This window comes from Brachyhypopomus gauderio, chromosome 13 (assembly GCF_052324685.1).
Source record: "Brachyhypopomus gauderio isolate BG-103 chromosome 13, BGAUD_0.2, whole genome shotgun sequence".
NCBI classification, from domain to species: Eukaryota; Metazoa; Chordata; class Actinopteri; order Gymnotiformes; family Hypopomidae; genus Brachyhypopomus; species Brachyhypopomus gauderio.
Genome location: NC_135223.1, coordinates 8,730,783 through 8,755,902, shown reverse-complemented (window position 1 = coordinate 8,755,902; position 25,120 = coordinate 8,730,783). Strand labels below are relative to the sequence as shown.

The 25,120-nt window shown below is 50.9% G+C and overlaps 1 protein-coding gene across 10 annotated transcripts in view; it reads right to left on the bottom strand.

Annotated features, from left to right (window-relative positions):
• LOC143473941 (complement C3-like) overlaps positions 1-24,796 on the bottom strand; it is a 52,068-nt gene extending 27,272 nt beyond the window's left edge. For 6 of the 10 annotated variants that reach the window (XR_013120653.1, XR_013120652.1, XR_013120651.1 and 3 more), the window contains exons 1-3: positions 21,003-21,112; positions 19,151-19,291; positions 18,741-19,029 (exon numbers count right to left, since the gene is read on the bottom strand). Coding sequence is in view for 1 of the 10 variants with exons in the window: in XM_076971162.1 (XP_076827277.1) it covers positions 18,910-19,026; positions 19,151-19,291; positions 20,296-20,394 (357 nt within the window). In the remaining 9 variants the exon portion in view is untranslated. Of the gene's footprint in view, positions 1-18,512; positions 19,030-19,150; positions 19,292-20,295; positions 20,433-21,002; positions 21,113-24,683 lie in introns of those variants that run through there. The other 4 variants (XM_076971159.1, XM_076971161.1, XM_076971160.1 and 1 more) reach the window with 4 other exon arrangements.
• Between the last annotated feature and the right edge of the window lie 324 nt (positions 24,797-25,120).

Here is a 25,120-nt window from a genome sequence, read left to right as displayed (position 1 = left end):
CTTGTGTTGGTGGTTGTGTATGGAGGTTGTGTATGGAGGTTGCAGGTTGTGTATGGAGGTTGCAGGTTAGGGTTAGGGTGAGGTTGTGTTGGAGGTTGTGTAAGGGTGTTGGAGGTTGTGTTGGTGTTGCAGGTGGTGTTGGAGGTTGTGTTGGAGGTTGTGTTGTGTATGGATGTCAGAGGTTGTGTTGCAGGTTGTGTATGGGTGTCGCAGGTGGTGTATGGGTGTCGCAGGTGTCGGATGGGTGTCGGAGGGGTGTCGGAGGTTGTGGATGGGTGTCGGAGGTTGTGGATGGGTGTCGGAGGTTGTGGATGGGTGTCGGAGGTTGTGTCGGAGGTTGTGGATGGGTGTCGGAGGTTGTGGATGGGTGTCGGAGGTTTGTCGGAGGTTGTGGATGGGTGTCGGAGGTTGTGTCGGAGGTTGTGTATGGGTGTCGGAGGTTGTGTATGGGTGTCGGAGGTTGTGTATGGGTGTCGGAGGTGGTGTATCGATGTTGCAGGTGGTGTATCGATGTTGCAGGTGGTGTATCGATGTTGCAGGTGGTGTATCGATGTTGCAGGTGGTGTATCGATGTTGCAGGTGGTGTATGGGTGTCGCAGGTGGTGTATGGGTGTCGGAGGTGGTGTATGGGTGTCGGAGGTGGTGTATGGGTGTCGGAGGTGGTGTATCGATGTTGCAGGTGGTGTATCGATGTTGCAGGTGGTGTATCGATGTTGTGTTGGTGTTGCAGGTGGTGTTGTGTATGGATGTCGGACGTTGTGTTGGTGTTGGAGCTTGTGTATGGAGCTTGTGTTGGTGTTGGAGCTTGTGTTGGTGGTTGTGTATGGAGGTTGTGTATGGAGGTTGCAGGTTGTGTATGGAGGTTGCAGGTTAGGGTTAGGGTGAGGTTGTGTTGGAGGTTGTGTAAGGGTGTTGGAGGTTGTGTTGGTGTTGCAGGTGGTGTTGGAGGTTGTGTTGTGTATGGATGTCAGAGGTTGTGTTGCAGGTTGTGTATGGGAGTCGCAGGTGGTGAATGGGTGTCGCAGGTGGTGTATGGGTGTCGCAGGTGGTGTATGGGTGTCGGAGGGGTGTCGGAGGGGTGTCGGAGGTTGTGGATGGGTGTCGGAGGTTGTGGATGGGTGTCGGAGGTTGTGTCGGAGGTTGTGGATGGGTGTCGGAGGTTGTGGATGGGTGTCGGAGGTTGTGTCGGAGGTTGTGGATGGGTGTCGGAGGTTGTGTCGGAGGTTGTGAATGGGTGTCGGAGGTTGTGTATGGGTGTCGGAGGTTGTGTATGGGTGTCGGAGGTTGTGTCGGAGGTTGTGTATGGGTGTCGGAGGTTGTGTATGGGTGTCGGAGGTTGTGTATGGGTGTCGGAGGTTGTGTATGGGTGTCGGAGGTGGTGTCGGAGGTTGTGTATGGGTGTCGGAGGTTGTGTCGGAGGTTGCGTATGGGTGTCGGAGGTTGCGTATGGGTGTCGGAGGTTGCGTATGGGTGTCGGAGGTTGCGTATGGGTGTCGGAGGTTGCGTATGGGTGTCGGAGGTTGTGTATGGGTGTCGGAGGTTGTGTATGGAGGTTGCAGGTTGTGTATGGAGGTTGCAGGTTGTGTATGGGTGTCGGAGGTTGTGTATGGGTGTCGGAGGTTGTGTATGGGTGTCGGAGGTTGTGTATGGGTGTCGGAGGTTGTGTATGGGTGTCGGAGGTGGTGTATCGATGTTGCAGGTGGTGTATCGATGTTGCAGGTGGTGTATCGATGTTGCAGGTGGTGTATCGATGTTGCAGGTGGTGTATCGATGTTGCAGGTGGTGTATCGATGTTGTGTTGGTGTTGCAGGTGGTGTTGTGTATGGATGTCGGACGTTGTGTTGGTGTTGGAGCTTGTGTATGGAGCTTGTGTTGGTGTTGGAGCTTGTGTTGGTGTTGGAGCTTGTGTTGGTGGTTGTGTATGGAGGTTGTGTATGGAGGTTGCAGGTTGTGTATGGAGGTTGCAGGTTAGGGTTAGGGTGAGGTTGTGTTGGAGGTTGTGTAAGGGTGTTGGAGGTTGTGTTGGTGTTGCAGGTGGTGTTGGAGGTTGTGTTGTGTATGGATGTCAGAGGTTGTGTCAGAGGTTGTGTATGGGTGTCGGAGGGGTGTCGGAGGGGTGTCGGAGGTTGTGGATGGGTGTCGGAGGTTGTGGATGGGTGTCGGAGGTTGTGTCGGAGGTTGTGGATGGGTGTCGGAGGTTGTGGATGGGTGTCGGAGGTTGTGTCGGAGGTTGTGGATGGGTGTCGGAGGTTGTGTCGGAGGTTGTGTATGGGTGTCGGAGGTTGTGTATGGAGGTTGTGTATGGGTGTCAGAGGTTGTGTATGGAGGTTGCAGGTGGTGTATGGGTGTCGGAGGTGGTGTATGGGTGTCGGAGGTGGTGTATCGATGTTGCAGGTGGTGTATCGATGTTGCAGGTGGTGTATCGATGTTGCAGGTGGTGTATCGATGTTGTGTTGGTGTTGCAGGTGGTGTTGTGTATGGATGTCGGACGTTGTGTTGGTGTTGGAGCTTGTGTATGGAGCTTGTGTTGGTGTTGGAGCTTGTGTTGGTGGTTGTGTATGGAGGTTGTGTATGGAGGTTGCAGGTTGTGTATGGAGGTTGCAGGTTAGGGTTAGGGTGAGGTTGTGTTGGAGGTTGTGTAAGGGTGTTGGAGGTTGTGTTGGTGTTGCAGGTGGTGTTGGAGGTTGTGTTGTGTATGGATGTCAGAGGTTGTGTTGCAGGTTGTGTATGGGAGTCGCAGGTGGTGAATGGGTGTCGCAGGTGGTGTATGGGAGTCGCAGGTGGTGAATGGGTGTCGCAGGTGGTGTATGGGTGTCGCAGGTGTCGGAGGGGTGTCGGAGGGGTGTCGGAGGTTGTGGATGGGTGTCGGAGGTTGTGTCGGAGGTTGTGGATGGGTGTCGGAGGTTGTGGATGGGTGTCGGAGGTTGTGTCGGAGGTTGTGGATGGGTGTCGGAGGTTGTGGATGGGTGTCGGAGGTTGTGTCGGAGGTTGTGTATGGGTGTCGGAGGTTGTGTATGGGTGTCGGAGGTGGTGTCGGAGGTTGCGTATGGGTGTCGGAGGTTGTGTCGGAGGTTGCGTATGGGTGTCGGAGGTTGCGTATGGGTGTCGGAGGGGTGTCGGAGGTTGTGGATGGGTGTCGGAGGTTGTGGATGGGTGTCGGAGGTTGTGTCGGAGGTTGTGGATGGGTGTCGGAGGTTGTGGATGGGTGTCGGAGGTTGTGTCGGAGGTTGTGGATGGGTGTCGGAGGTTGTGTCGGAGGTTGTGTATGGGTGTCGGAGGTTGTGTATGGGTGTCGGAGGTTGTGTATGGGTGTCGGAGGTTGTGTATGGAGGTTGTGTATGGGTGTCAGAGGTTGTGTATGGAGGTTGCAGGTGGTGTATGGGTGTCGGAGGTGGTGTATGGGTGTCGGAGGTGGTGTATCGATGTTGCAGGTGGTGTATCGATGTTGCAGGTGGTGTATCGATGTTGCAGGTGGTGTATCGATGTTGCAGGTGGTGTATCGATGTTGCAGGTGGTGTATCGATGTTGTGTTGGTGTTGCAGGTGGTGTTGTGTATGGATGTCGGACGTTGTGTTGGTGTTGGAGCTTGTGTATGGAGCTTGTGTTGGTGTTGGAGCTTGTGTTGGTGGTTGTGTATGGAGGTTGTGTATGGAGGTTGCAGGTTGTGTATGGAGGTTGCAGGTTAGGGTTAGGGTGAGGTTGTGTTGGAGGTTGTGTAAGGGTGTTGGAGGTTGTGTTGGTGTTGCAGGTGGTGTTGGAGGTTGTGTTGTGTATGGATGTCAGAGGTTGTGTTGCAGGTTGTGTATGGGAGTCGCAGGTGGTGAATGGGTGTCGCAGGTGGTGTATGGGAGTCGCAGGTGGTGAATGGGTGTCGCAGGTGGTGTATGGGTGTCGCAGGTGTCGGAGGTTGTGGATGGGTGTCGGAGGTTGTGTCGGAGGTTGTGGATGGGTGTCGGAGGTTGTGGATGGGTGTCGGAGGTTGTGTCGGAGGTTGTGTATGGGTGTCGGAGGTTGTGTCGGAGGTTGTGTATGGGTGTCGGAGGTTGTGTATGGGTGTCGGAGGTGGTGTCAGAGGTTGTGTATGGGTGTCGGAGGTTGTGTATGGGTGTCGGAGGTGGTGTCAGAGGTTGCGTATGGGTGTCGGAGGTGGTGTCAGAGGTTGCGTATGGGTGTCAGAGGTTGCGTATGGGTGTCAGAGGTTGCGTATGGGTGTCAGAGGTTGCGTATGGGTGTCAGAGGTTGCGTATGGGTGTCAGAGGTTGCGTATGGGTGTCAGAGGTTGCGTATGGGTGTCAGAGGTTGCGTATGGGTGTCAGAGGTTGCGTATGGGTGTCAGAGGTTGCGTATGGGTGTCAGAGGTTGCGTATGGGTGTCAGAGGTTGCGTATGGGTGTCAGAGGTTGCGTATGGGTGTCAGAGGTTGCGTATGGGTGTCAGAGGTTGCGTATGGGTGTCAGAGGTTGCGTATGGGTGTCAGAGGTTGCGTATGGGTGTCAGAGGTTGCGTATGGGTGTCAGAGGTTGCGTATGGGTGTCAGAGGTTGCGTATGGGTGTCAGAGGTTGCGTATGGGTGTCAGAGGTTGCGTATGGGTGTCAGAGGTTGCGTATGGGTGTCAGAGGTTGCGTATGGGTGTCTATGGGTGTCGGAGGTTGTCTATGGGTGTCGGAGGTTGTCTATGGGTGTCGGAGGTTGTCTATGGGTGTCGGAGGTTGTCTATGGGTGTCGGAGGTTGCAGGTTGTGTATGGGTGTCGGAGGTTGTGTATGGAGGTTGCAGGTTGTGTATGGGTGTCGGAGGTTGTGTATGGGTGTCGGAGGTGGTGTCGGAGGTTGTGTATGGGTGTCGGAGGTGGTGTCGGAGGTTGTGTATGGGTGTCGGAGGTGGTGTATGGGTGTCGCAGGTGGTGTATGGGTGTCGCAGGTGGTGTATGGGTGTCGGAGGTTGTGTATGGGTGTCGGAGGTTGTGTCGGAGGATGTGTATGGGTGTCGGAGGTTGCGTATGGGTGTCGGAGGTTGCGTATGGGTGTCTATGGGTGTCGGAGGTTGTCTATGGGTGTCGGAAGTTGCAGGTTGTGTATGGGTGTCGGAGGTTGTGTATGGGTGTCGGAGGTTGTGTATGGAGGTTGCAGGTTGTGTATGGGTGTCGGAGGTTGTGTATGGGTGTCGGAGGTTGTGTATCGGTGTCGGAGGTTGTGTATCGATGTTGCAGGTGGTGTATCGATGTTGCAGGTGGTGTATCGATGTTGCAGGTGGTGTATCGATGTTGCAGGTGGTGTATCGATGTTGCAGGTGGTGTATCGATGTTGCAGGTGGTGTATCGATGTTGCAGGTGGTGTATCGATGTTGCAGGTGGTGTATCGATGTTGCAGGTGGTGTATCGATGTTGCAGGTGGTGTATCGATGTTGTGTTGGTGTTGCAGGTGGTGTTGTGTATGGATGTCGGACGTTGTGTTGGTGTTGGAGCTTGTGTATGGAGCTTGTGTTGGTGTTGGAGCTTGTGTTGGTGTTGGAGCTTGTGTTGGTGGTTGTGTATGGAGGTTGTGTATGGAGGTTGCAGGTTGTGTATGGAGGTTGCAGGTTAGGGTTAGGGTGAGGTTGTGTTGGAGGTTGTGTAAGGGTGTTGGAGGTTGTGTTGGTGTTGCAGGTGGTGTTGGAGGTTGTGTTGGAGGTTGTGTTGTGTATGGATGTCAGAGGTTGTGTTGCAGGTTGTGTATGGGTGTCGCAGGTGGTGTATGGGTGTCGCAGGTGTCGGATGGGTGTCGGAGGGGTGTCGGAGGTTGTGGATGGGTGTCGGAGGTTGTGGATGGGTGTCGGAGGTTGTGGATGGGTGTCGGAGGTTGTGTCGGAGGTTGTGGATGGGTGTCGGAGGTTGTGGATGGGTGTCGGAGGTTTGTCGGAGGTTGTGGATGGGTGTCGGAGGTTGTGTCGGAGGTTGTGTATGGGTGTCGGAGGTTGTGTATGGGTGTCGGAGGTTGTGTATGGGTGTCGGAGGTTGTGTATGGGTGTCGGAGGTGGTGTATCGATGTTGCAGGTGGTGTATCGATGTTGCAGGTGGTGTATCGATGTTGCAGGTGGTGTATCGATGTTGCAGGTGGTGTATCGATGTTGCAGGTGGTGTATGGGTGTCGGAGGTGGTGTATGGGTGTCGGAGGTGGTGTATGGGTGTCGGAGGTGGTGTATCGATGTTGCAGGTGGTGTATCGATGTTGCAGGTGGTGTATCGATGTTGTGTTGGTGTTGCAGGTGGTGTTGTGTATGGATGTCGGACGTTGTGTTGGTGTTGGAGCTTGTGTATGGAGCTTGTGTTGGTGTTGGAGCTTGTGTTGGTGGTTGTGTATGGAGGTTGTGTATGGAGGTTGCAGGTTGTGTATGGAGGTTGCAGGTTAGGGTTAGGGTGAGGTTGTGTTGGAGGTTGTGTAAGGGTGTTGGAGGTTGTGTTGGTGTTGCAGGTGGTGTTGGAGGTTGTGTTGTGTATGGATGTCAGAGGTTGTGTTGCAGGTTGTGTATGGGAGTCGCAGGTGGTGAATGGGTGTCGCAGGTGGTGTATGGGTGTCGCAGGTGGTGTATGGGTGTCGGAGGGGTGTCGGAGGGGTGTCGGAGGTTGTGGATGGGTGTCGGAGGTTGTGGATGGGTGTCGGAGGTTGTGTCGGAGGTTGTGGATGGGTGTCGGAGGTTGTGGATGGGTGTCGGAGGTTGTGTCGGAGGTTGTGGATGGGTGTCGGAGGTTGTGTCGGAGGTTGTGAATGGGTGTCGGAGGTTGTGTATGGGTGTCGGAGGTTGTGTATGGGTGTCGGAGGTTGTGTCGGAGGTTGTGTATGGGTGTCGGAGGTTGTGTATGGGTGTCGGAGGTTGTGTATGGGTGTCGGAGGTTGTGTATGGGTGTCGGAGGTGGTGTCGGAGGTTGTGTATGGGTGTCGGAGGTTGTGTCGGAGGTTGCGTATGGGTGTCGGAGGTTGCGTATGGGTGTCGGAGGTTGCGTATGGGTGTCGGAGGTTGCGTATGGGTGTCGGAGGTTGTGTATGGGTGTCGGAGGTTGTGTATGGAGGTTGCAGGTTGTGTATGGGTGTCGGAGGTTGTGTATGGGTGTCGGAGGTTGTGTATGGGTGTCGGAGGTTGTGTATGGGTGTCGGAGGTTGTGTATGGGTGTCGGAGGTTGTGTATGGGTGTCGGAGGTGGTGTATCGATGTTGCAGGTGGTGTATCGATGTTGCAGGTGGTGTATCGATGTTGCAGGTGGTGTATCGATGTTGCAGGTGGTGTATCGATGTTGCAGGTGGTGTATCGATGTTGTGTTGGTGTTGCAGGTGGTGTTGTGTATGGATGTCGGACGTTGTGTTGGTGTTGGAGCTTGTGTATGGAGCTTGTGTTGGTGTTGGAGCTTGTGTTGGTGTTGGAGCTTGTGTTGGTGGTTGTGTATGGAGGTTGTGTATGGAGGTTGCAGGTTGTGTATGGAGGTTGCAGGTTAGGGTTAGGGTGAGGTTGTGTTGGAGGTTGTGTAAGGGTGTTGGAGGTTGTGTTGGTGTTGCAGGTGGTGTTGGAGGTTGTGTTGTGTATGGATGTCAGAGGTTGTGTCAGAGGTTGTGTATGGGTGTCGGAGGGGTGTCGGAGGGGTGTCGGAGGTTGTGGATGGGTGTCGGAGGTTGTGGATGGGTGTCGGAGGTTGTGTCGGAGGTTGTGGATGGGTGTCGGAGGTTGTGGATGGGTGTCGGAGGTTGTGTCGGAGGTTGTGGATGGGTGTCGGAGGTTGTGTCGGAGGTTGTGTATGGGTGTCGGAGGTTGTGTATGGAGGTTGTGTATGGGTGTCAGAGGTTGTGTATGGAGGTTGCAGGTGGTGTATGGGTGTCGGAGGTGGTGTATGGGTGTCGGAGGTGGTGTATCGATGTTGCAGGTGGTGTATCGATGTTGCAGGTGGTGTATCGATGTTGCAGGTGGTGTATCGATGTTGTGTTGGTGTTGCAGGTGGTGTTGTGTATGGATGTCGGACGTTGTGTTGGTGTTGGAGCTTGTGTATGGAGCTTGTGTTGGTGTTGGAGCTTGTGTTGGTGGTTGTGTATGGAGGTTGTGTATGGAGGTTGCAGGTTGTGTATGGAGGTTGCAGGTTAGGGTTAGGGTGAGGTTGTGTTGGAGGTTGTGTAAGGGTGTTGGAGGTTGTGTTGGTGTTGCAGGTGGTGTTGGAGGTTGTGTTGTGTATGGATGTCAGAGGTTGTGTTGCAGGTTGTGTATGGGAGTCGCAGGTGGTGAATGGGTGTCGCAGGTGGTGTATGGGAGTCGCAGGTGGTGAATGGGTGTCGCAGGTGGTGTATGGGTGTCGCAGGTGTCGGAGGGGTGTCGGAGGGGTGTCGGAGGGGTGTCGGAGGTTGTGGATGGGTGTCGGAGGTTGTGTCGGAGGTTGTGGATGGGTGTCGGAGGTTGTGGATGGGTGTCGGAGGTTGTGTCGGAGGTTGTGGATGGGTGTCGGAGGTTGTGGATGGGTGTCGGAGGTTGTGTCGGAGGTTGTGTATGGGTGTCGGAGGTTGTGTATGGGTGTCGGAGGTGGTGTCGGAGGTTGCGTATGGGTGTCGGAGGTTGTGTCGGAGGTTGCGTATGGGTGTCGGAGGTTGCGTATGGGTGTCGGAGGGGTGTCGGAGGTTGTGGATGGGTGTCGGAGGTTGTGGATGGGTGTCGGAGGTTGTGTCGGAGGTTGTGGATGGGTGTCGGAGGTTGTGGATGGGTGTCGGAGGTTGTGTCGGAGGTTGTGGATGGGTGTCGGAGGTTGTGTCGGAGGTTGTGTATGGGTGTCGGAGGTTGTGTATGGGTGTCGGAGGTTGTGTATGGGTGTCGGAGGTTGTGTATGGAGGTTGTGTATGGGTGTCAGAGGTTGTGTATGGAGGTTGCAGGTGGTGTATGGGTGTCGGAGGTGGTGTATGGGTGTCGGAGGTGGTGTATCGATGTTGCAGGTGGTGTATCGATGTTGCAGGTGGTGTATCGATGTTGCAGGTGGTGTATCGATGTTGCAGGTGGTGTATCGATGTTGCAGGTGGTGTATCGATGTTGTGTTGGTGTTGCAGGTGGTGTTGTGTATGGATGTCGGACGTTGTGTTGGTGTTGGAGCTTGTGTATGGAGCTTGTGTTGGTGTTGGAGCTTGTGTTGGTGGTTGTGTATGGAGGTTGTGTATGGAGGTTGCAGGTTGTGTATGGAGGTTGCAGGTTAGGGTTAGGGTGAGGTTGTGTTGGAGGTTGTGTAAGGGTGTTGGAGGTTGTGTTGGTGTTGCAGGTGGTGTTGGAGGTTGTGTTGTGTATGGATGTCAGAGGTTGTGTTGCAGGTTGTGTATGGGAGTCGCAGGTGGTGAATGGGTGTCGCAGGTGGTGTATGGGAGTCGCAGGTGGTGAATGGGTGTCGCAGGTGGTGTATGGGTGTCGCAGGTGTCGGAGGTTGTGGATGGGTGTCGGAGGTTGTGTCGGAGGTTGTGGATGGGTGTCGGAGGTTGTGGATGGGTGTCGGAGGTCGTGTCGGAGGTTGTGTATGGGTGTCGGAGGTTGTGTATGGGTGTCGGAGGTGGTGTCAGAGGTTGTGTATGGGTGTCGGAGGTGGTGTCAGAGGTTGTGTATGGGTGTCGGAGGTGGTGTCAGAGGTTGCGTATGGGTGTCAGAGGTTGCGTATGGGTGTCAGAGGTTGCGTATGGGTGTCAGAGGTTGCGTATGGGTGTCAGAGGTTGCGTATGGGTGTCAGAGGTTGCGTATGGGTGTCAGAGGTTGCGTATGGGTGTCAGAGGTTGCGTATGGGTGTCAGAGGTTGCGTATGGGTGTCAGAGGTTGCGTATGGGTGTCAGAGGTTGCGTATGGGTGTCAGAGGTTGCGTATGGGTGTCAGAGGTTGCGTATGGGTGTCAGAGGTTGCGTATGGGTGTCAGAGGTTGCGTATGGGTGTCAGAGGTTGCGTATGGGTGTCAGAGGTTGCGTATGGGTGTCAGAGGTTGCGTATGGGTGTCAGAGGTTGCGTATGGGTGTCAGAGGTTGCGTATGGGTGTCAGAGGTTGCGTATGGGTGTCAGAGGTTGCGTATGGGTGTCAGAGGTTGCGTATGGGTGTCAGAGGTTGCGTATGGGTGTCTATGGGTGTCGGAGGTTGTCTATGGGTGTCGGAGGTTGTCTATGGGTGTCGGAGGTTGTCTATGGGTGTCGGAGGTTGTCTATGGGTGTCGGAGGTTGCAGGTTGTGTATGGGTGTCGGAGGTTGTGTATGGAGGTTGCAGGTTGTGTATGGGTGTCGGAGGTTGTGTATGGGTGTCGGAGGTGGTGTATCGATGTTGCAGGTGGTGTATCGATGTTGCAGGTGGTGTCTATGGGTGTCGGAGGTTGTCTATGGGTGTCGGAGGTTGTCTATGGGTGTCGGAGGTTGTCTATGGGTGTCGGAGGTTGTCTATGGGTGTCGGAGGTTGTCTATGGGTGTCGGAGGTTGTCTATGGGTGTCGGAGGTTGCAGGTTGTGTATGGGTGTCGGAGGTTGTGTATGGAGGTTGCAGGTTGTGTATGGGTGTCGGAGGTTGTGTATGGGTGTCGGAGGTGGTGTATCGATGTTGCAGGTGGTGTATCGATGTTGCAGGTGGTGTATCGATGTTGCAGGTGGTGTATCGATGTTGTGTTGGTGTTGCAGGTGGTGTGTATGGATGTCGGACGTTGTGTTGGTGTTGGAGCTTGTGTATGGAGCTTGTGTTGGTGTTGGAGCTTGTGTTGGTGTTGGAGCTTGTGTTGGTGGTTGTGTATGGAGGTTGCAGGTTGTGTATGGAGGTTGCAGGTTAGGGTTAGGGTGAGGTTGTGTTGGAGGTTGTGTAAGGGTGTTGGAGGTTGTGTTGGTGTTGCAGGTGGTGTTGGAGGTTGTGTTGTGTATGGATGTCAGAGGTTGTGTCAGAGGTTGTGTATGGGTGTCGGAGGTGGTGTATGGGTGTCGCAGGTGTCGGATGGGTGTCGGAGGGGTGTCGGAGGGGTGTCGGAGGTTGTGGATGGGTGTCGGAGGTTGTGTCGGAGGTTGTGGATGGGTGTCGGAGGTTGTGTCGGAGGTTGTGGATGGGTGTCGGAGGTTGTGGATGGGTGTCGGAGGTTGTGTCGGAGGTTGTGGATGGGTGTCGGAGGTTGTGTCGGAGGTTGTGTATGGGTGTCGGAGGTTGTGTATGGGTGTCGGAGGTTGTGTATGGGTGTCGGAGGTTGTGTATGGAGGTTGCAGGTGGTGTATGGGTGTCGGAGGTGGTGTATCGGTGTCGGAGGTGGTGTATCGATGTTGCAGGTGGTGTATCGATGTTGCAGGTGGTGTATCGATGTTGCAGGTGGTGTATCGATGTTGCAGGTGGTGTATCGATGTTGTGTTGGTGTTGCAGGTGGTGTTGTGTATGGATGTCGGACGTTGTGTTGGTGTTGGAGCTTGTGTATGGAGCTTGTGTTGGTGTTGGAGCTTGTGTTGGTGTTGGAGCTTGTGTTGGTGGTTGTGTATGGAGGTTGTGTATGGAGGTTGCAGGTTGTGTATGGAGGTTGCAGGTTAGGGTTAGGGTGAGGTTGTGTTGGAGGTTGTGTAAGGGTGTTGGAGGTTGTGTTGGTGTTGCAGGTGGTGTTGGAGGTTGTGTTGTGTATGGATGTCAGAGGTTGTGTTGCAGGTTGTGTATGGGAGTCGCAGGTGGTGAATGGGTGTTGCAGGTGGTGTATGGGTGTCGCAGGTGGTGTATGGGTGTCGCAGGTGGTGTATGGGTGTCGCAGGTGTCGGAGGGGTGTCGGAGGTTGTGGATGGGTGTCGGAGGTTGTGTCGGAGGTTGTGGATGGGTGTCGGAGGTTGTGGATGGGTGTCGGAGGTTGTGTCGGAGGTTGTGGATGGGTGTCGGAGGTTGTGGATGGGTGTCGGAGGTTGTGTCGGAGGTTGTGGATGGGTGTCGGAGGTTGTGGATGGGTGTCGGAGGTTGTGTCGGAGGTTGTGGATGGGTGTCGGAGGTTGTGGATGGGTGTCGGAGGTTGTGTCGGAGGTTGTGGATGGGTGTCGGAGGTTGTGTCGGAGGTTGTGGATGGGTGTCGGAGGTTGTGTCGGAGGTTGTGGATGGGTGTCGGAGGTTGTGTATGGGTGTCGGAGGTTGTGTCGGAGGTTGTGTATGGGTGTCGGAGGTTGTGTATGGGTGTCGGAGGTTGTGTATGGGTGTCGGAGGTTGTGTCAGAGGTTGTGTATGGGTGTCGGAGGTTGTGTCAGAGGTTGTGTATGGGTGTCGGAGGTTGTGTATGGGTGTCGGAGGTTGTGTTGGAGGTTGTGTATGGGTGTCGGAGGTTGTGTATGGGTGTCGGAAGTTGCAGGTTGTGTATGGATGTCGGAGGTTGTGTATGGGTGTCGGAGGTTGCAGGTTGTGTATGGATGTCGGAGGTAGTGTTGGAGGTTGTGTATGGGTGTCGGAGGTGGTGTATCGATGTTGCAGGTGGTGTATCGATGTTGCAGGTGTAGTATCGATGTTGCAGGTGTAGTATCGATGTTGCAGGTGTAGTATCGATGTTGCAGGTGGTGTTGTGTATGGATGTCGGAGGTTGTGTTGGTGTTGGAGGTTGTGTATGGAGGTTGTGTTGGTGGTTGTGTATGGAGGTTGCAGGTTGTGTATGGAGGTTGCAGGTTAGGGTTAGGTTGTGTATGGGTGTTTGAGGTTGTGTCGCAGGTGGTGTATGGGTGTCGCAGGTGGTGTATGGGTGTCGCAGGTGGTGTATGGGTGTCGCAGGTGGTGTATGGGTGTCGGAGGTTGTGGATGGGTGTCGGAGGTTGTGTCGGAGGTTGTGGATGGGTGTCGGAGGTTGTGGATGGGTGTCGGAGGTTGTGTCGGAGGTTGTGGATGGGTGTCGGAGGTTGTGGATGGGTGTCGGAGGTTGTGTCGGAGGTTGTGGATGGGTGTCGGAGGTTGTGGATGGGTGTCGGAGGTTGTGTCGGAGGTTGTGGATGGGTGTCGGAGGTTGTGGATGGGTGTCGGAGGTTGTGTCGGAGGTTGTGGATGGGTGTCGGAGGTTGTGGATGGGTGTCGGAGGTTGTGTCGGAGGTTGTGGATGGGTGTCGGAGGTTGTGGATGGGTGTCGGAGGTTGTGTCGGAGGTTGTGGATGGGTGTCGGAGGTTGTGTCGGAGGTTGTGGATGGGTGTCGGAGGTTGTGTCGGAGGTTGTGGATGGGTGTCGGAGGTTGTGTATGGGTGTCGGAGGTTGTGTCGGAGGTTGTGTATGGGTGTCGGAGGTTGTGTATGGGTGTCGGAGGTTGTGTATGGGTGTCGGAGGTTGTGTCAGAGGTTGTGTATGGGTGTCGGAGGTTGTGTCAGAGGTTGTGTATGGGTGTCGGAGGTTGTGTATGGGTGTCGGAGGTTGTGTTGGAGGTTGTGTATGGGTGTCGGAGGTTGTGTATGGGTGTCGGAAGTTGCAGGTTGTGTATGGATGTCGGAGGTTGTGTATGGGTGTCGGAGGTTGCAGGTTGTGTATGGATGTCGGAGGTAGTGTTGGAGGTTGTGTATGGGTGTCGGAGGTGGTGTATCGATGTTGCAGGTGGTGTATCGATGTTGCAGGTGTAGTATCGATGTTGCAGGTGTAGTATCGATGTTGCAGGTGTAGTATCGATGTTGCAGGTGGTGTTGTGTATGGATGTCGGAGGTTGTGTTGGTGTTGGAGGTTGTGTATGGAGGTTGTGTTGGTGTTGGAGGTTGTGTTGGTGGTTGTGTATGGAGGTTGCAGGTTGTGTATGGAGGTTGCAGGTTAGGGTTAGGTTGTGTATGGGTGTTTGAGGTTGTGTCGCAGGTGGTGTATGGGTGTCGCAGGTGGTGTATGGGTGTCGCAGGTGGTGTATGGGTGTCGCAGGTGGTGTATGGGTGTCGCAGGTGGTGTATGGGTGTCGGAGGTTGTGTATGGGTGTCGGAGGTTGCAGGTTGTGTATGGATGTCGGAGGTAGTGTTGGAGGTTGTGTATGGGTGTCGGAGGTGGTGTATCGATGTTGCAGGTGGTGTATCGATGTTGCAGGTGTAGTATCGATGTTGCAGGTGTAGTATCGATGTTGCAGGTGTAGTATCGATGTTGCAGGTGGTGTTGTGTATGGATGTCGGAGGTTGTGTTGGTGTTGGAGGTTGTGTATGGAGGTTGTGTTGGTGTTGGAGGTTGTGTTGGTGGTTGTGTATGGAGGTTGCAGGTTGTGTATGGAGGTTGCAGGTTAGGGTTAGGTTGTGTATGGGTGTTTGAGGTTGTGTCGCAGGTGGTGTATGGGTGTCGCAGGTGGTGTATGGGTGTCGCAGGTGGTGTATGGGTGTCGCAGGTGGTGTATGGGTGTCGCAGGTGGTGTATGGGTGTCGCAGGTGGTGTATGGGTGTCGGAGGTTGTGTATGGGTGTCGGAGGTTGCAGGTTGTGTATGGGTGTCGGAGGTTGTGTATGGGTGTCGGAGGTTGCAGGTTGTGTATGGGTGTCGGAGGTTGTGTATGGGTGTCGGAGGTTGCAGGTTGTGTATGGGTGTCGGAGGTTGTGTATGGGTGTCGGAAGTTGCAGGTTGTGTATGGGTGTCGGAGGTTGTGTATGGGTGTCGGAGGTGGTGTATGGGTGTCGGAGGTGGTGTATGGGTGTCGGAGGTGGTGTATGGGTGTCGGAGGTGGTGTATGGGTGTCGGAGGTGGTGTTGTGTATGGATGTCGGAGGTTGTGTTGGTGTTGGAGGTTGTGTATGGAGGTTCTGTTGGTGTTGGAGGTTGTGTATGGAGGTTGTGTATGGAGGTTGCAGGTTGTGTATGGAGGTTGCAGGTTAGGGTTAGGTTGTGTATGGGTGTTTGAGGTTGTGTCGGAGGTGGTGTATGGGTGTCGCAGGTGGTGTATGGGTGTCGCAGGTGGTGTATGGGTGTCGGAGGTTGTGTCGGAGGTTGTGTATGGGTGTCGGAGGTTGTGTATGGGTGTCGGAGGTTGTGTATGGGTGTCGGAGGTTGTGTATGGGTGTCGCAGGTGGTGTATGGGTGTCGCAGGTGGTGTATGGGTGTCGCAGGTGGTGTATGGGTGTCGCAGGTGGTGTATGGGTGTCGCAGGTGGTGTATCGATGTTGCAGGTGGTGTATCGATGTTGCAGGTGGTGTATCGATGTTGCAGGTGGTGTATCGATGTTGCAGGTGGTGTATCGATGTTGCAGGTGGTGTATCGATGTTGTGTTGGTGTTGCAGGTGGTGTTGTGTATGGATGTCGGACGTTGTGTTGGTGTTGGAGCTTGTGTATGGAGCTTGTGTTGGTGTTGGAGCTTGTGTTGGTGTTGGAGCTTGTGTTGGTGGTTGTGTATGGAGGTTGTGTATGGAGGTTGCAGGTTGTGTATGGAGGTTGCAGGTTAGGGTTAGGGTGAGGTTGTGTTGGAGGTTGTGTAAGGGTGTTGGAGGTTGTGTTGGTGTTGCAGGTGGTGTTGGAGGTTGTGTTGTGTATGGATGTCAGAGGTTGTGTTGCAGGTTGTGTATGGGAGTCGCAGGTGGTGAATGGGTGTCGCAGGTGGTGTATGGGTGTCGCAGGTGGTGTATGGGTGTCGCAGGTGTCGGAGGGGTGTCGGAGGTTGTGGATGGGTGTCGGAGGTTGTGTCGGAGGTTGTGGATGGGTGTCGGAGGTTGTGTCGGAGGTTGTGGATGGGTGTCGGAGGTTGTGGATGGGTGTCGGAGGTTGTGTCGGAGGTTGTGGATGGGTGTCGGAGGTTGTGGATGGGTGTCGGAGGTTGTGTCGGAGGTTGTGGATGGGTGTCGGAGGTTGTGTATGGGTGTCGGAGGTTGTGTATGGGTGTCGGAGGTTGTGTCAGAGGTTGTGTATGGGTGTCGGAGGTTGTGTATGGGTGTCGGAGGTTGTGTTGGAGGTTGTGTATGGGTGTCGGAAGTTGCAGGTTGTGTATGGATGTCGGAGGTTGTGTATGGGTGTCGGAAGTTGCAGGTTGTGTATGGATGTCGGAGGTAGTGTTGGAGGTTGTGTATGGGTGTCGGAGGTGGTGTATCGATGTTGCAGGTGGTGTATCGATGTTGCAGGTGTAGTATCGATGTTGCAGGTGTAGTATCGATGTTGCAGGTGTAGTATCGATGTTGCAGGTGGTGTTGTGTATGGATGTCGGAGGTTGTGTTGGTGTTGGAGGTTGTGTATGGAGGTTGTGTTGGTGTTGGAGGTTGTGTTGGTGGTTGTGTATGGAGGTTGCAGGTTGTGTATGGAGGTTGCAGGTTAGGGTTAGGTTGTGTATGGGTGTTGGAGGTTGTGTCGCAGGTGGTGTATGGGTGTCGCAGGTGGTGTATGGGTGTCGCAGGTGGTGTATGGGTGTCGGAGGTTGTGGATGGGTGTCGGAGGTTGTGTCGGAGGTTGTGGATGGGTGTCGGAGGTTGTGGATGGGTGTCGGAGGTTGTGTCGGAGGTTGTGGATGGGTGTCGGAGGTTGTGGATGGGTGTCGAAGGTTGTGGATGGGTGTCGGAGGTTGTGTCGGAGGTTGTGGATGGGTGTCGGAGGTTGTGGATGGGTGTCGGAGGTTGTGTCGGAGGTTGTGGATGGGTGTCGGAGGTTGTGGATGGGTGTCGGAGGTTGTGTCGGAGGTTGTGGATGGGTGTCGGAGGTTGTGGATGGGTGTCGGAGGTTGTGTCGGAGGTTGTGGATGGGTGTCGGAGGTTGTGGATGGGTGTCGGAGGTTGTGTCGGAGGTTGTGGATGGGTGTCGGAGGTTGTGTCGGAGGTTGTGTATGGGTGTCGGAGGTTGTGTATGGGTGTCGGAGGTTGTGTCGGAGGTTGTGTATGGGTGTCGGAGGTTGTGTATGGGTGTCGGAGGTTGTGTATGGGTGTCGGAGGTTGTGTCAGAGGTTGTGTATGGGTGTCGGAGGTTGTGTATGGGTGTCGGAGGTTGTGTTGGAGGTTGTGTATGGGTGTCGGAAGTTGCAGGTTGTGTATGGATGTCGGAGGTTGTGTATGGGTGTCGGAAGTTGCAGGTTGTGTATGGATGTCGGAGGTAGTGTTGGAGGTTGTGTATGGGTGTCGGAGGTGGTGTATCGATGTTGCAGGTGGTGTATCGATGTTGCAGGTGTAGTATCGATGTTGCAGGTGTAGTATCGATGTTGCAGGTGTAGTATCGATGTTGCAGGTGGTGTTGTGTATGGATGTCGGAGGTTGTGTTGGTGTTGGAGGTTGTGTATGGAGGTTGTGTTGGTGTTGGAGGTTGTGTTGGTGGTTGTGTATGGAGGTTGCAGGTTGTGTATGGAGGTTGCAGGTTAGGGTTAGGTTGTGTATGGGTGTTGGAGGTTGTGTCGCAGGTGGTGTATGGGTGTCGGAGGTGGTGTATGGGTGTCGGAGGTGGTGTATGGGTGTCGGAGGTGGTGTATGGGTGTCGGAGGTGGTGTATGGGTGTCGGAGGTTGCAGGTTGTGTATGGGTGTCGGAGGTTGTGTATGGGTGTCGGAAGTTGCAGGTTGTGTATGGGTGTCGGAGGTTGTGTATGGGTGTCGGAGGTGGTGTATGGGTGTCGGAGGTGGTGTATGGGTGTCGGAGGTGGTGTATGGGTGTCGGAGGTGGTGTATGGGTGTCGGAGGTGGTGTATCGATGTTGCAGGTGGTGTTGTGTATGGATGTCGGAGGTTGTGTTGGTGTTGGAGGTTGTGTATGGAGGTTGTGTTGGTGTTGGAGGTTGTGTATGGAGGTTGTGTATGGAGGTTGCAGGTTGTGTATGGAGGTTGCAGGTTAGGGTTAGGTTGTGTATGGGTGTTTGAGGTTGTGTCGGAGGTGGTGTATGGGTGTCGCAGGTGGTGTATGGGTGTCGCAGGTGGTGTATGGGTGTCGGAGGTTGTGTCGGAGGTTGTGTATGGGTGTCGGAGGTTGTGTATGGGTGTCGGAGGTTGTGTATGGGTGTCGGAGGTTGTGTATGGGTGTCCGAAGTTGCAGGTTGTGTATGGATGTCGGAGGTAGTGTCGGAGGTTGCGTATGGGTGTCGGAGGTTGCGTATGGGTGTCGGAGGTTGCGTATGGGTGTCGGAGGTGGCGTATGGGTGTCGGAGGTGGCGTATGGGTGTCGGAGGTGGAGCTGGCGTATGGGTGTCGGAGGTGGCGTATCGACGTTGCAGGTGGCGTATCGACGTTGCAGGTGGCGTATCGACGTTGCAGGTGGCGTATCGATGTTGCAGGTGGCGTATCGATGTTGCAGGTGGTGTTGTGTATGGGTGTCGGAGGTTGCGTATGGGTGTCGGAGGTTGCGTATGGGTGTCGGAGGTTGCGTATGGGTGTCGGAGCTGGCGTATGGGTGTCGGAGGTGGCGTATCGATGTTGCAGGTGGCGTATCGATGTTGCAGGTGGCGTATCGATGTTGCAGGTGGCGTATCGATGTTGCAGGTGGCGTATCGATGTTGCAGGTGGTGTTGTGTATGGATGTCGGAGGTTGTGTTGGTGTCGGAGGTTGTGTATGGAGGTTGTGTATGGAGGTTGTGTATGGAGGTTGTGTATGGAGGTTGCAGGTTGTGTATGGAGGTTGCAGGTTGTGTATGGAGGTTGCAGGTTGTGTATGGAGGTTGCAGGTTAGGGTTAGGTTGTGTATGGGTGTCGCAGGTGGTGGATGGGTGTCGCAGGTGGTGGATGGGTGTCGCAGGTGGTGTAGGGGTGTCGCAGGTGGTGTAGGGGTGTCGCAGGTGGTGTAGGGGTGTCGCAGGTGGTGTAGGGGTGTCGCAGGTTGTGTCGGAGGTTGTGTATGGAGGTTGCAGGTTGTGTATGGGTGTCGGAGGTTGTGTATGGAGGTTGCAGGTTGTGTATGGGTGTCGGAGGTTGTGTTTGGGCGTACCTGAATCGTTGGCCTGCCCCACTCCTCCTCTGCTCTGGATCTGGCCCAGTCTGGCCTAGACGGAGGTGTTCCAGTGTGCCAACTCCAACTGTAGTGCCTGTAGTGCCACTAACACACACACACACACACACACACACAGACAGACAGATAGAGGGAGAGAGGGTTATCCTCACCGGTCCTGCTCTTTCACAGCTCGGACCAGGTTGGAATACAGTTGCTGCTCCGCCCTCAGCACACGGTTCAGCTCGGTCTGCTCCAGACGCAGGTCACACAGAGATGGCACTACCTGCTGGGGTCAAAAGGCCCACGTCAGAGGTCACCACTTATTAGGGGCAAAAATGTCATTAAGGAGGAAGAATGTGTCCAGGTATATGCGCATGCGTATGTGTGTGTGTGTGTGAGAGAGAGACCTGCTGGCTATCTCCTCCGATGATGGTCCTCTCTCTCTGGGGAAGGGAGTGGAAGCTCTTCTCTTCCCCAGGCTGCGAGTGCCCGTCCTGGGCTGCAGACAGCTGCCTCTCGCCCCTCTGTGTCAAACGATCCTGGAGCTCCTATGAGGGAGTAGAGCATAGGTTAAAGCAAGAAATTTTCATTTGACTGAAATTTTTTCCTGGCAAAAGACAATGCCAGCAATTACTGACAATGTGGTGTAGTTGGGACAAGGCCTCTTTTGCCTAATTCTACACAATAAACACATTTATAAAGTATATTTATCTAAACAGCCTGTGTAAGGAGAGAAGAGAGAATCTATGAAGCAACAAAATGCAACACCTGAGCAATAAATGTACATAAATGTTTATATAATGGAGTTATCTGGGGGTGCTCTTCCAGAAAATTATTTAAAGATCAAGTCAAATTTAGTCAATCCTGGTGAGTTTTAAAAGGTATGAAGCTCTCTTGTTTTTATCAGATTCACTATCGCAAAAACATAAGCCGTAAGATTACCTGCTTTAAGTAGGTATGTTACAAAAAAATTAAATATCCAAAAATGGCAAATTAAATCACACCACTGGATAGAGCTTTTAAATACAAACAGAACAACACCATCCATGTTAAGCCCTCTGAAACATCCAATTTCAACTTATACAGATACTGCAAACACACACAGAACACACAAACACACCTCTACATGGAGCTACTGTGTATAAAAAGCACATACAAATACTTTCATTCACCTAAAATAAAATAGCTCTAATAATGGGCTTATTTACAGGCTAATACTCGCACGCTCACAGAGAGAGAGAGAAAACAGTCTGTTCCTTCTTATGTTCTTAATGTTGTAGGGGATACTATACTCAAGGCAGACAGAGGTGCATGAATAACTAGTAAATGGTTTGTGTGTGTGTGTGTGTGTGTGTGTGTGTGTGTGTGTAAGAGAACAGAAAAAGCAGGGCAACAAACAGCTGGACTGATGACTGGACCCAAGCAGTGAACACCACACACCATTACCCCCAATACTCCACACATATGAGGACGGTGCAGCCTTTAGAAACACTGCATAATTACCCAGAATTCCTTCACACACTATAAAATGGAGACCCTTTTTAAACCTCACCTCAAGCAATGGAATAAATGCTGCTTCCCTTGAAACAAACACAACCAATTTTGCACATGGCTGAAAATATACAGCAATGTGGATATTCCCCAAGGACATGTGGAAATACAGAGCTGCATTATGACTAGTCAAACACGTATGTCTTGGTGGGGAACTTGGGTAATGTAGTCCCCAATACAGGTACTGGGATTTATATGCACGTGTTTCTGTGGAAGACCATGAGAGTGTGTGTGTGAGCAAGTCTGCATGTTCAAATGCTTGTGTGTCTTCAGGACTCCCCAGATCAAACAGTAGGAATTTTATCAGTGAATGTGTAAATTTGTGTGCGTGTGAAGGAGAGTGAGAGAAAGAAACAAAGAAAAAAAAGAGTCTGTGCGAGCCTCTCTTGGCTCAGATAGCAGTGTTTCGCTTATTGCGCGCGCGTGTGTGTGTGTGTGTGTGTGTGTTTGAAGGCGTAGAGCGCACACACACACACACTCCATTAGCCACATTAGTCACCTGTTCCTCACATCCTTCAAAGATCAGGGTTAGGAACAGCAGGGTAACGCAGACTACTGCCATTGTTAAATCGTACAAAACACAAACACGGCCCGCTCACGTCGCGGTTACGCTCGAGTCTGAGCGCTACACGCCGCGTTTATCCTCCCCAAACTACAGACCTGGACTACATCTCACACGTCCAAGCGACTCAGGACGGGGTGACCTACCTGTTTCATGCCTTTCGTCGTGAAACCACACACAGAGTTGGGGCTTTTTCCGCCAGCGCCGTTTCCCGTTTGTGAGGAACTTGACGTTGCGCAGCAAATACTCGCTCACCAAATCGAATGAATTGTGCAATAATACTAATCGATTCCCTCCTCATACGTAACAAATGGTTGTAATTTAGAGTCAGGGGCGGACTGGCATACATTACTATTGGGGATATATTTATATAGCGCTTTATATAGCGGGCCGATGGGTTAGTGCAATGATCTATATTACTGGATTGGACATCGCCTGTTGCCGCTATAGCTAGCGATGCGCCGCCCTCGGCGCCATTACTATGCATTGAGTCATGTCAGCAAAGCAGTGTAGTTCCTATGTGGGATGTGCATCCATCTGTCACAAAAACAGTCCTAGCGCCCTTATTTCTTATCCGATTTTGATAAAATATGGCTTAAATTAAAGGTGAGAATATTGCCGATGTTGTGATATGTAAAACTTCGTATTATCCCAAGAGATAAATTTATAAGCAGTCTGGGAAGTTTTCAATTTAGGTAAAATTTTTACAAAACCTTGCATAAAGCCCTTTTCTTTCACCTGGCTAAAACTAAATAACACATGTATGTCATGTTTTTGATATTCAATCATAATTATGGTAAAAAGTTGTAAATAAATAACTTTGATAAGTTTTAATTATGATCACAATTCTGATATTGAAAGTAAAATTTATGAGTTTATCTCTTTATTTGTCAACTCTCCCCGTTACAGCTGTAGTTTTCATAAATTCTTTAAGTGCAATACCTCTTATATATGTTCAAGTATAATATGAGATGGCATCAGTGTGGAGGAGCATCTTTGAGCAATAGGCTACATGGCTAAATGTGGGTGAAATTAATTATGAAATTATGAGTTTGAATCTGAAATTTATGACAAAATTTGTCAGATTTTTTTAACCTTCAAGTAGCAGAAAAGAGCTTACACAATTCAGTTCCCCACAAATACATAGATAAATTGACCTGACACAAAATATACAATTTTCAAAATCATTTATTGCAGCCACTTCTCATTGGCTACAGAATTTCATCAACTTTAATAAAATATTTATTTTTATTTATATGGTCTGGAAGGTTGAAAATCTGTGGCACTGCTCCTTCTCTAACATGTGCCCTCTTCAGTGTACAGTTGATATCAGTGGGCAGTGAGCACTGCATATCCCTGCTGTAGATGACGGTCCTCTCAGACGTCCACACTTTCTGACCCACAATTTGTACAGCTCATATTTTCTTTGTTTGTTGGGAAATCTATGTAGAAAAATGGCATTTATTAAAAGGAAACTGTATTAACCTGGGGTGAGTTTCCAAAAATGTTCTTAGCGCTAAGTACTTCATAACCTCATTCTTACGTACGAACGTTTTGGGGAAACTCACCCCTGTTGATTAAAAAAATAATTATGACAAATTTAATTGACTTAAATTTTCATTTGGTTTCATTATTTATTCAGTTTGTGTGAGAGAGTATCTATGGGACATGCCAACTGGACTGAACATCGGTCCCAGTAATACAGATTTAGAGATAATTTTAATTAACATCGTATTTACAACATTATCCTAACATGATAACAATATTAATAACAATACATTGTAATTTGTTGGAACAGAAAACTTGTTTTTTAAGCTTTATCAAAATCAAGCTAGCATGGACAGTCAACATCCCTCATCTCCGCTATTTTAAAAAAAATAAAAATTGTTTTACTGACCTGTGAAATGTTATACCCTTTGATCTTGTGATATTTATGTCATAGTTTTGACAATTTATTGCAAAACATTGAGTCCCTCTTTGGTTTTCCTTACGTGACTGTCTGTTAGATCTAATGTTTATGTCCATCCATGAATGATCCTCAATGCACGACTCAATGCATAGTAATGGCGCCTGTGCGGCGCATGCTAAGTCACGTGATGTCCAATCCAGTAATATAGATCATTGGGTTAGTGGGCCGACGGCCGCTGGTGGTTTAACTCGGCCCGTGGAGAAGCGATTAACGCCCACTGTCTTGGTAATGATCTGGAATGCGGTGGAAGCGGCTCAACACCCATGCTCACCCCCCAAGCTCAGACGACTCCCAAAGCAGCTAACGTGATACAACTTCACAATAAACTTGAAGTTACAAGCAGACTGTATATGTTACCGATCCTACAACAAACAGCAGAAAATTTTTCAAAAGTTAATATTCAAGCGCACGTACCAGCAGATGTAGACACGACTGTTTCTCTAATGAGTCCTGCCAAACAATAAAAATAAATAAAATAGTTTGAATCTTGCTCTTTGTATATTTCCTTTACTATACTATATAATATTTGTTGTAGTCGAACACTTTCTGTTTCCAACAACAATAGTAAAGCTATTCTCGATTCACGGGGCGATGGACCATTAGCTTGATGCTAATGTTATATTGGAAATGCCATAGGATTGCTAACGGAAATTAGCATTATGATCGCGGTACTTGTTACCCAATCCAAACCGGAAACCCAATTTTGACTGCACACGAGCGAAATTATACGTCATACAATTGATCCCAAATGCCTGTTCGTACTGTCGGAGGACGAGAAAAGATCTGTTCTGATGGAGTGCCACAATAACCCTGGTACTGGAAACCATAATGGCATCAGGGGTACCAGAAACAGGATCATTGCTGGCTATTACTGGTCTACGCTAAATAAAGATGTCACTGATTGGGTAATGTATTGCAGCTATTATGTTTTAGTACTTACACTTGCAATCCAAGTGTTTCAATTTGGCAAACAGTTTTATATCTGTATTAAGTTCTCTGTGAACATTTAGTGAACATCTTCATTAACTTAATTGTTAGTAAGTAAATTAAGTGTAAATGCTGATCGTTACATAAGAGGTATTTGCTCAATAAGCAAAAAATGTTAATTTTTGTTTTAGTAATAAATAGATCATAGGACTATTGCAATATTTTGATTATATTACACTCCCTTATTAAAGATGCATTTTAAAAACCACTTGTTCTCCATTTTGTTTTAGGTTAAATGTTGCCATCGCTTCCAGATGAATGATCCCATTAAAACTGTTGTCCCTGTTTTACATTCTATTAAGGTGCTGTTTACAACATCATTGCAGTCAAGGTTTTACAATTATTTAAATAGGCTAAACACTCATATTTGTATAGGTGAAGGAAGCCTGGGAGATACTTGGCTTCAGTGGCGTGCACAGACATTTTGGGGGGCAAGTGCTCGGGGGGGGGGATTTGAAGGGCACTTTTTAGCGCAAAAAAGACTTTTATTTGTAACATTCTCTAAACGTGAGTTTTCAATGGACAAAAGTCACGCAGCCATCTGATATAATTCATATCCAATATTAACTATATACAGTCATGTCCTTCAGTTAACTTCTGTTTACCCTCCACTGTCTGCAGGCCTTGTTGCATATATTTTACAATTTAAATCAATATAGGCCTACAATTAAGACAGTAAAAAGACCAAAAAGTAGGAGAAGGAGTTATAGGCTACTGAGTGTTGTCATTACATGAATGCAGATGGGCATTTTTCACAGGTAATGGGGAACTTCCCGTTTCTTCTTTCACAAATGAATGTGTTAATTTATGTTTCCTAACAAAACCTATACAACAGTACGTTCAGCTTAGCACATAGATTTTCAAACTCTACCTTAATTATTTGTATGTGGTCGTCCTCACGTTATCTATCATTGATTTGGGCTAGAGCGACTAGTTTATCAGGTGACCAGTCGTCTAAAAATGCGAGATGCATCCAATTGCACAGCCGGAGAGCCAACTGCAGTTCTAGACCTGCAGTTTTAGACCTGCAGTTCTAGACGTGCTGTAGTTTTAGCCATGCGCCACCTAGCGGCTCGGAATGTAGCTAACGACAGCCAACCGCAGTTCTAGACCAGCAGTTCCAATGCATGCCGTAGGCTCAGGGGCTTGTATATTGTAATAATCCATTGTTTATTTGTTAAATAAGCCCATTGATTCTGAATTGTTTTAGCCAAATCTATAACATTTGACAAGTTTTAAACGATAATGTACACCACATTTTGTATTTAAATAGAAGTAGTACGCCTCATTTTCCCTGTTCTTTTAGGG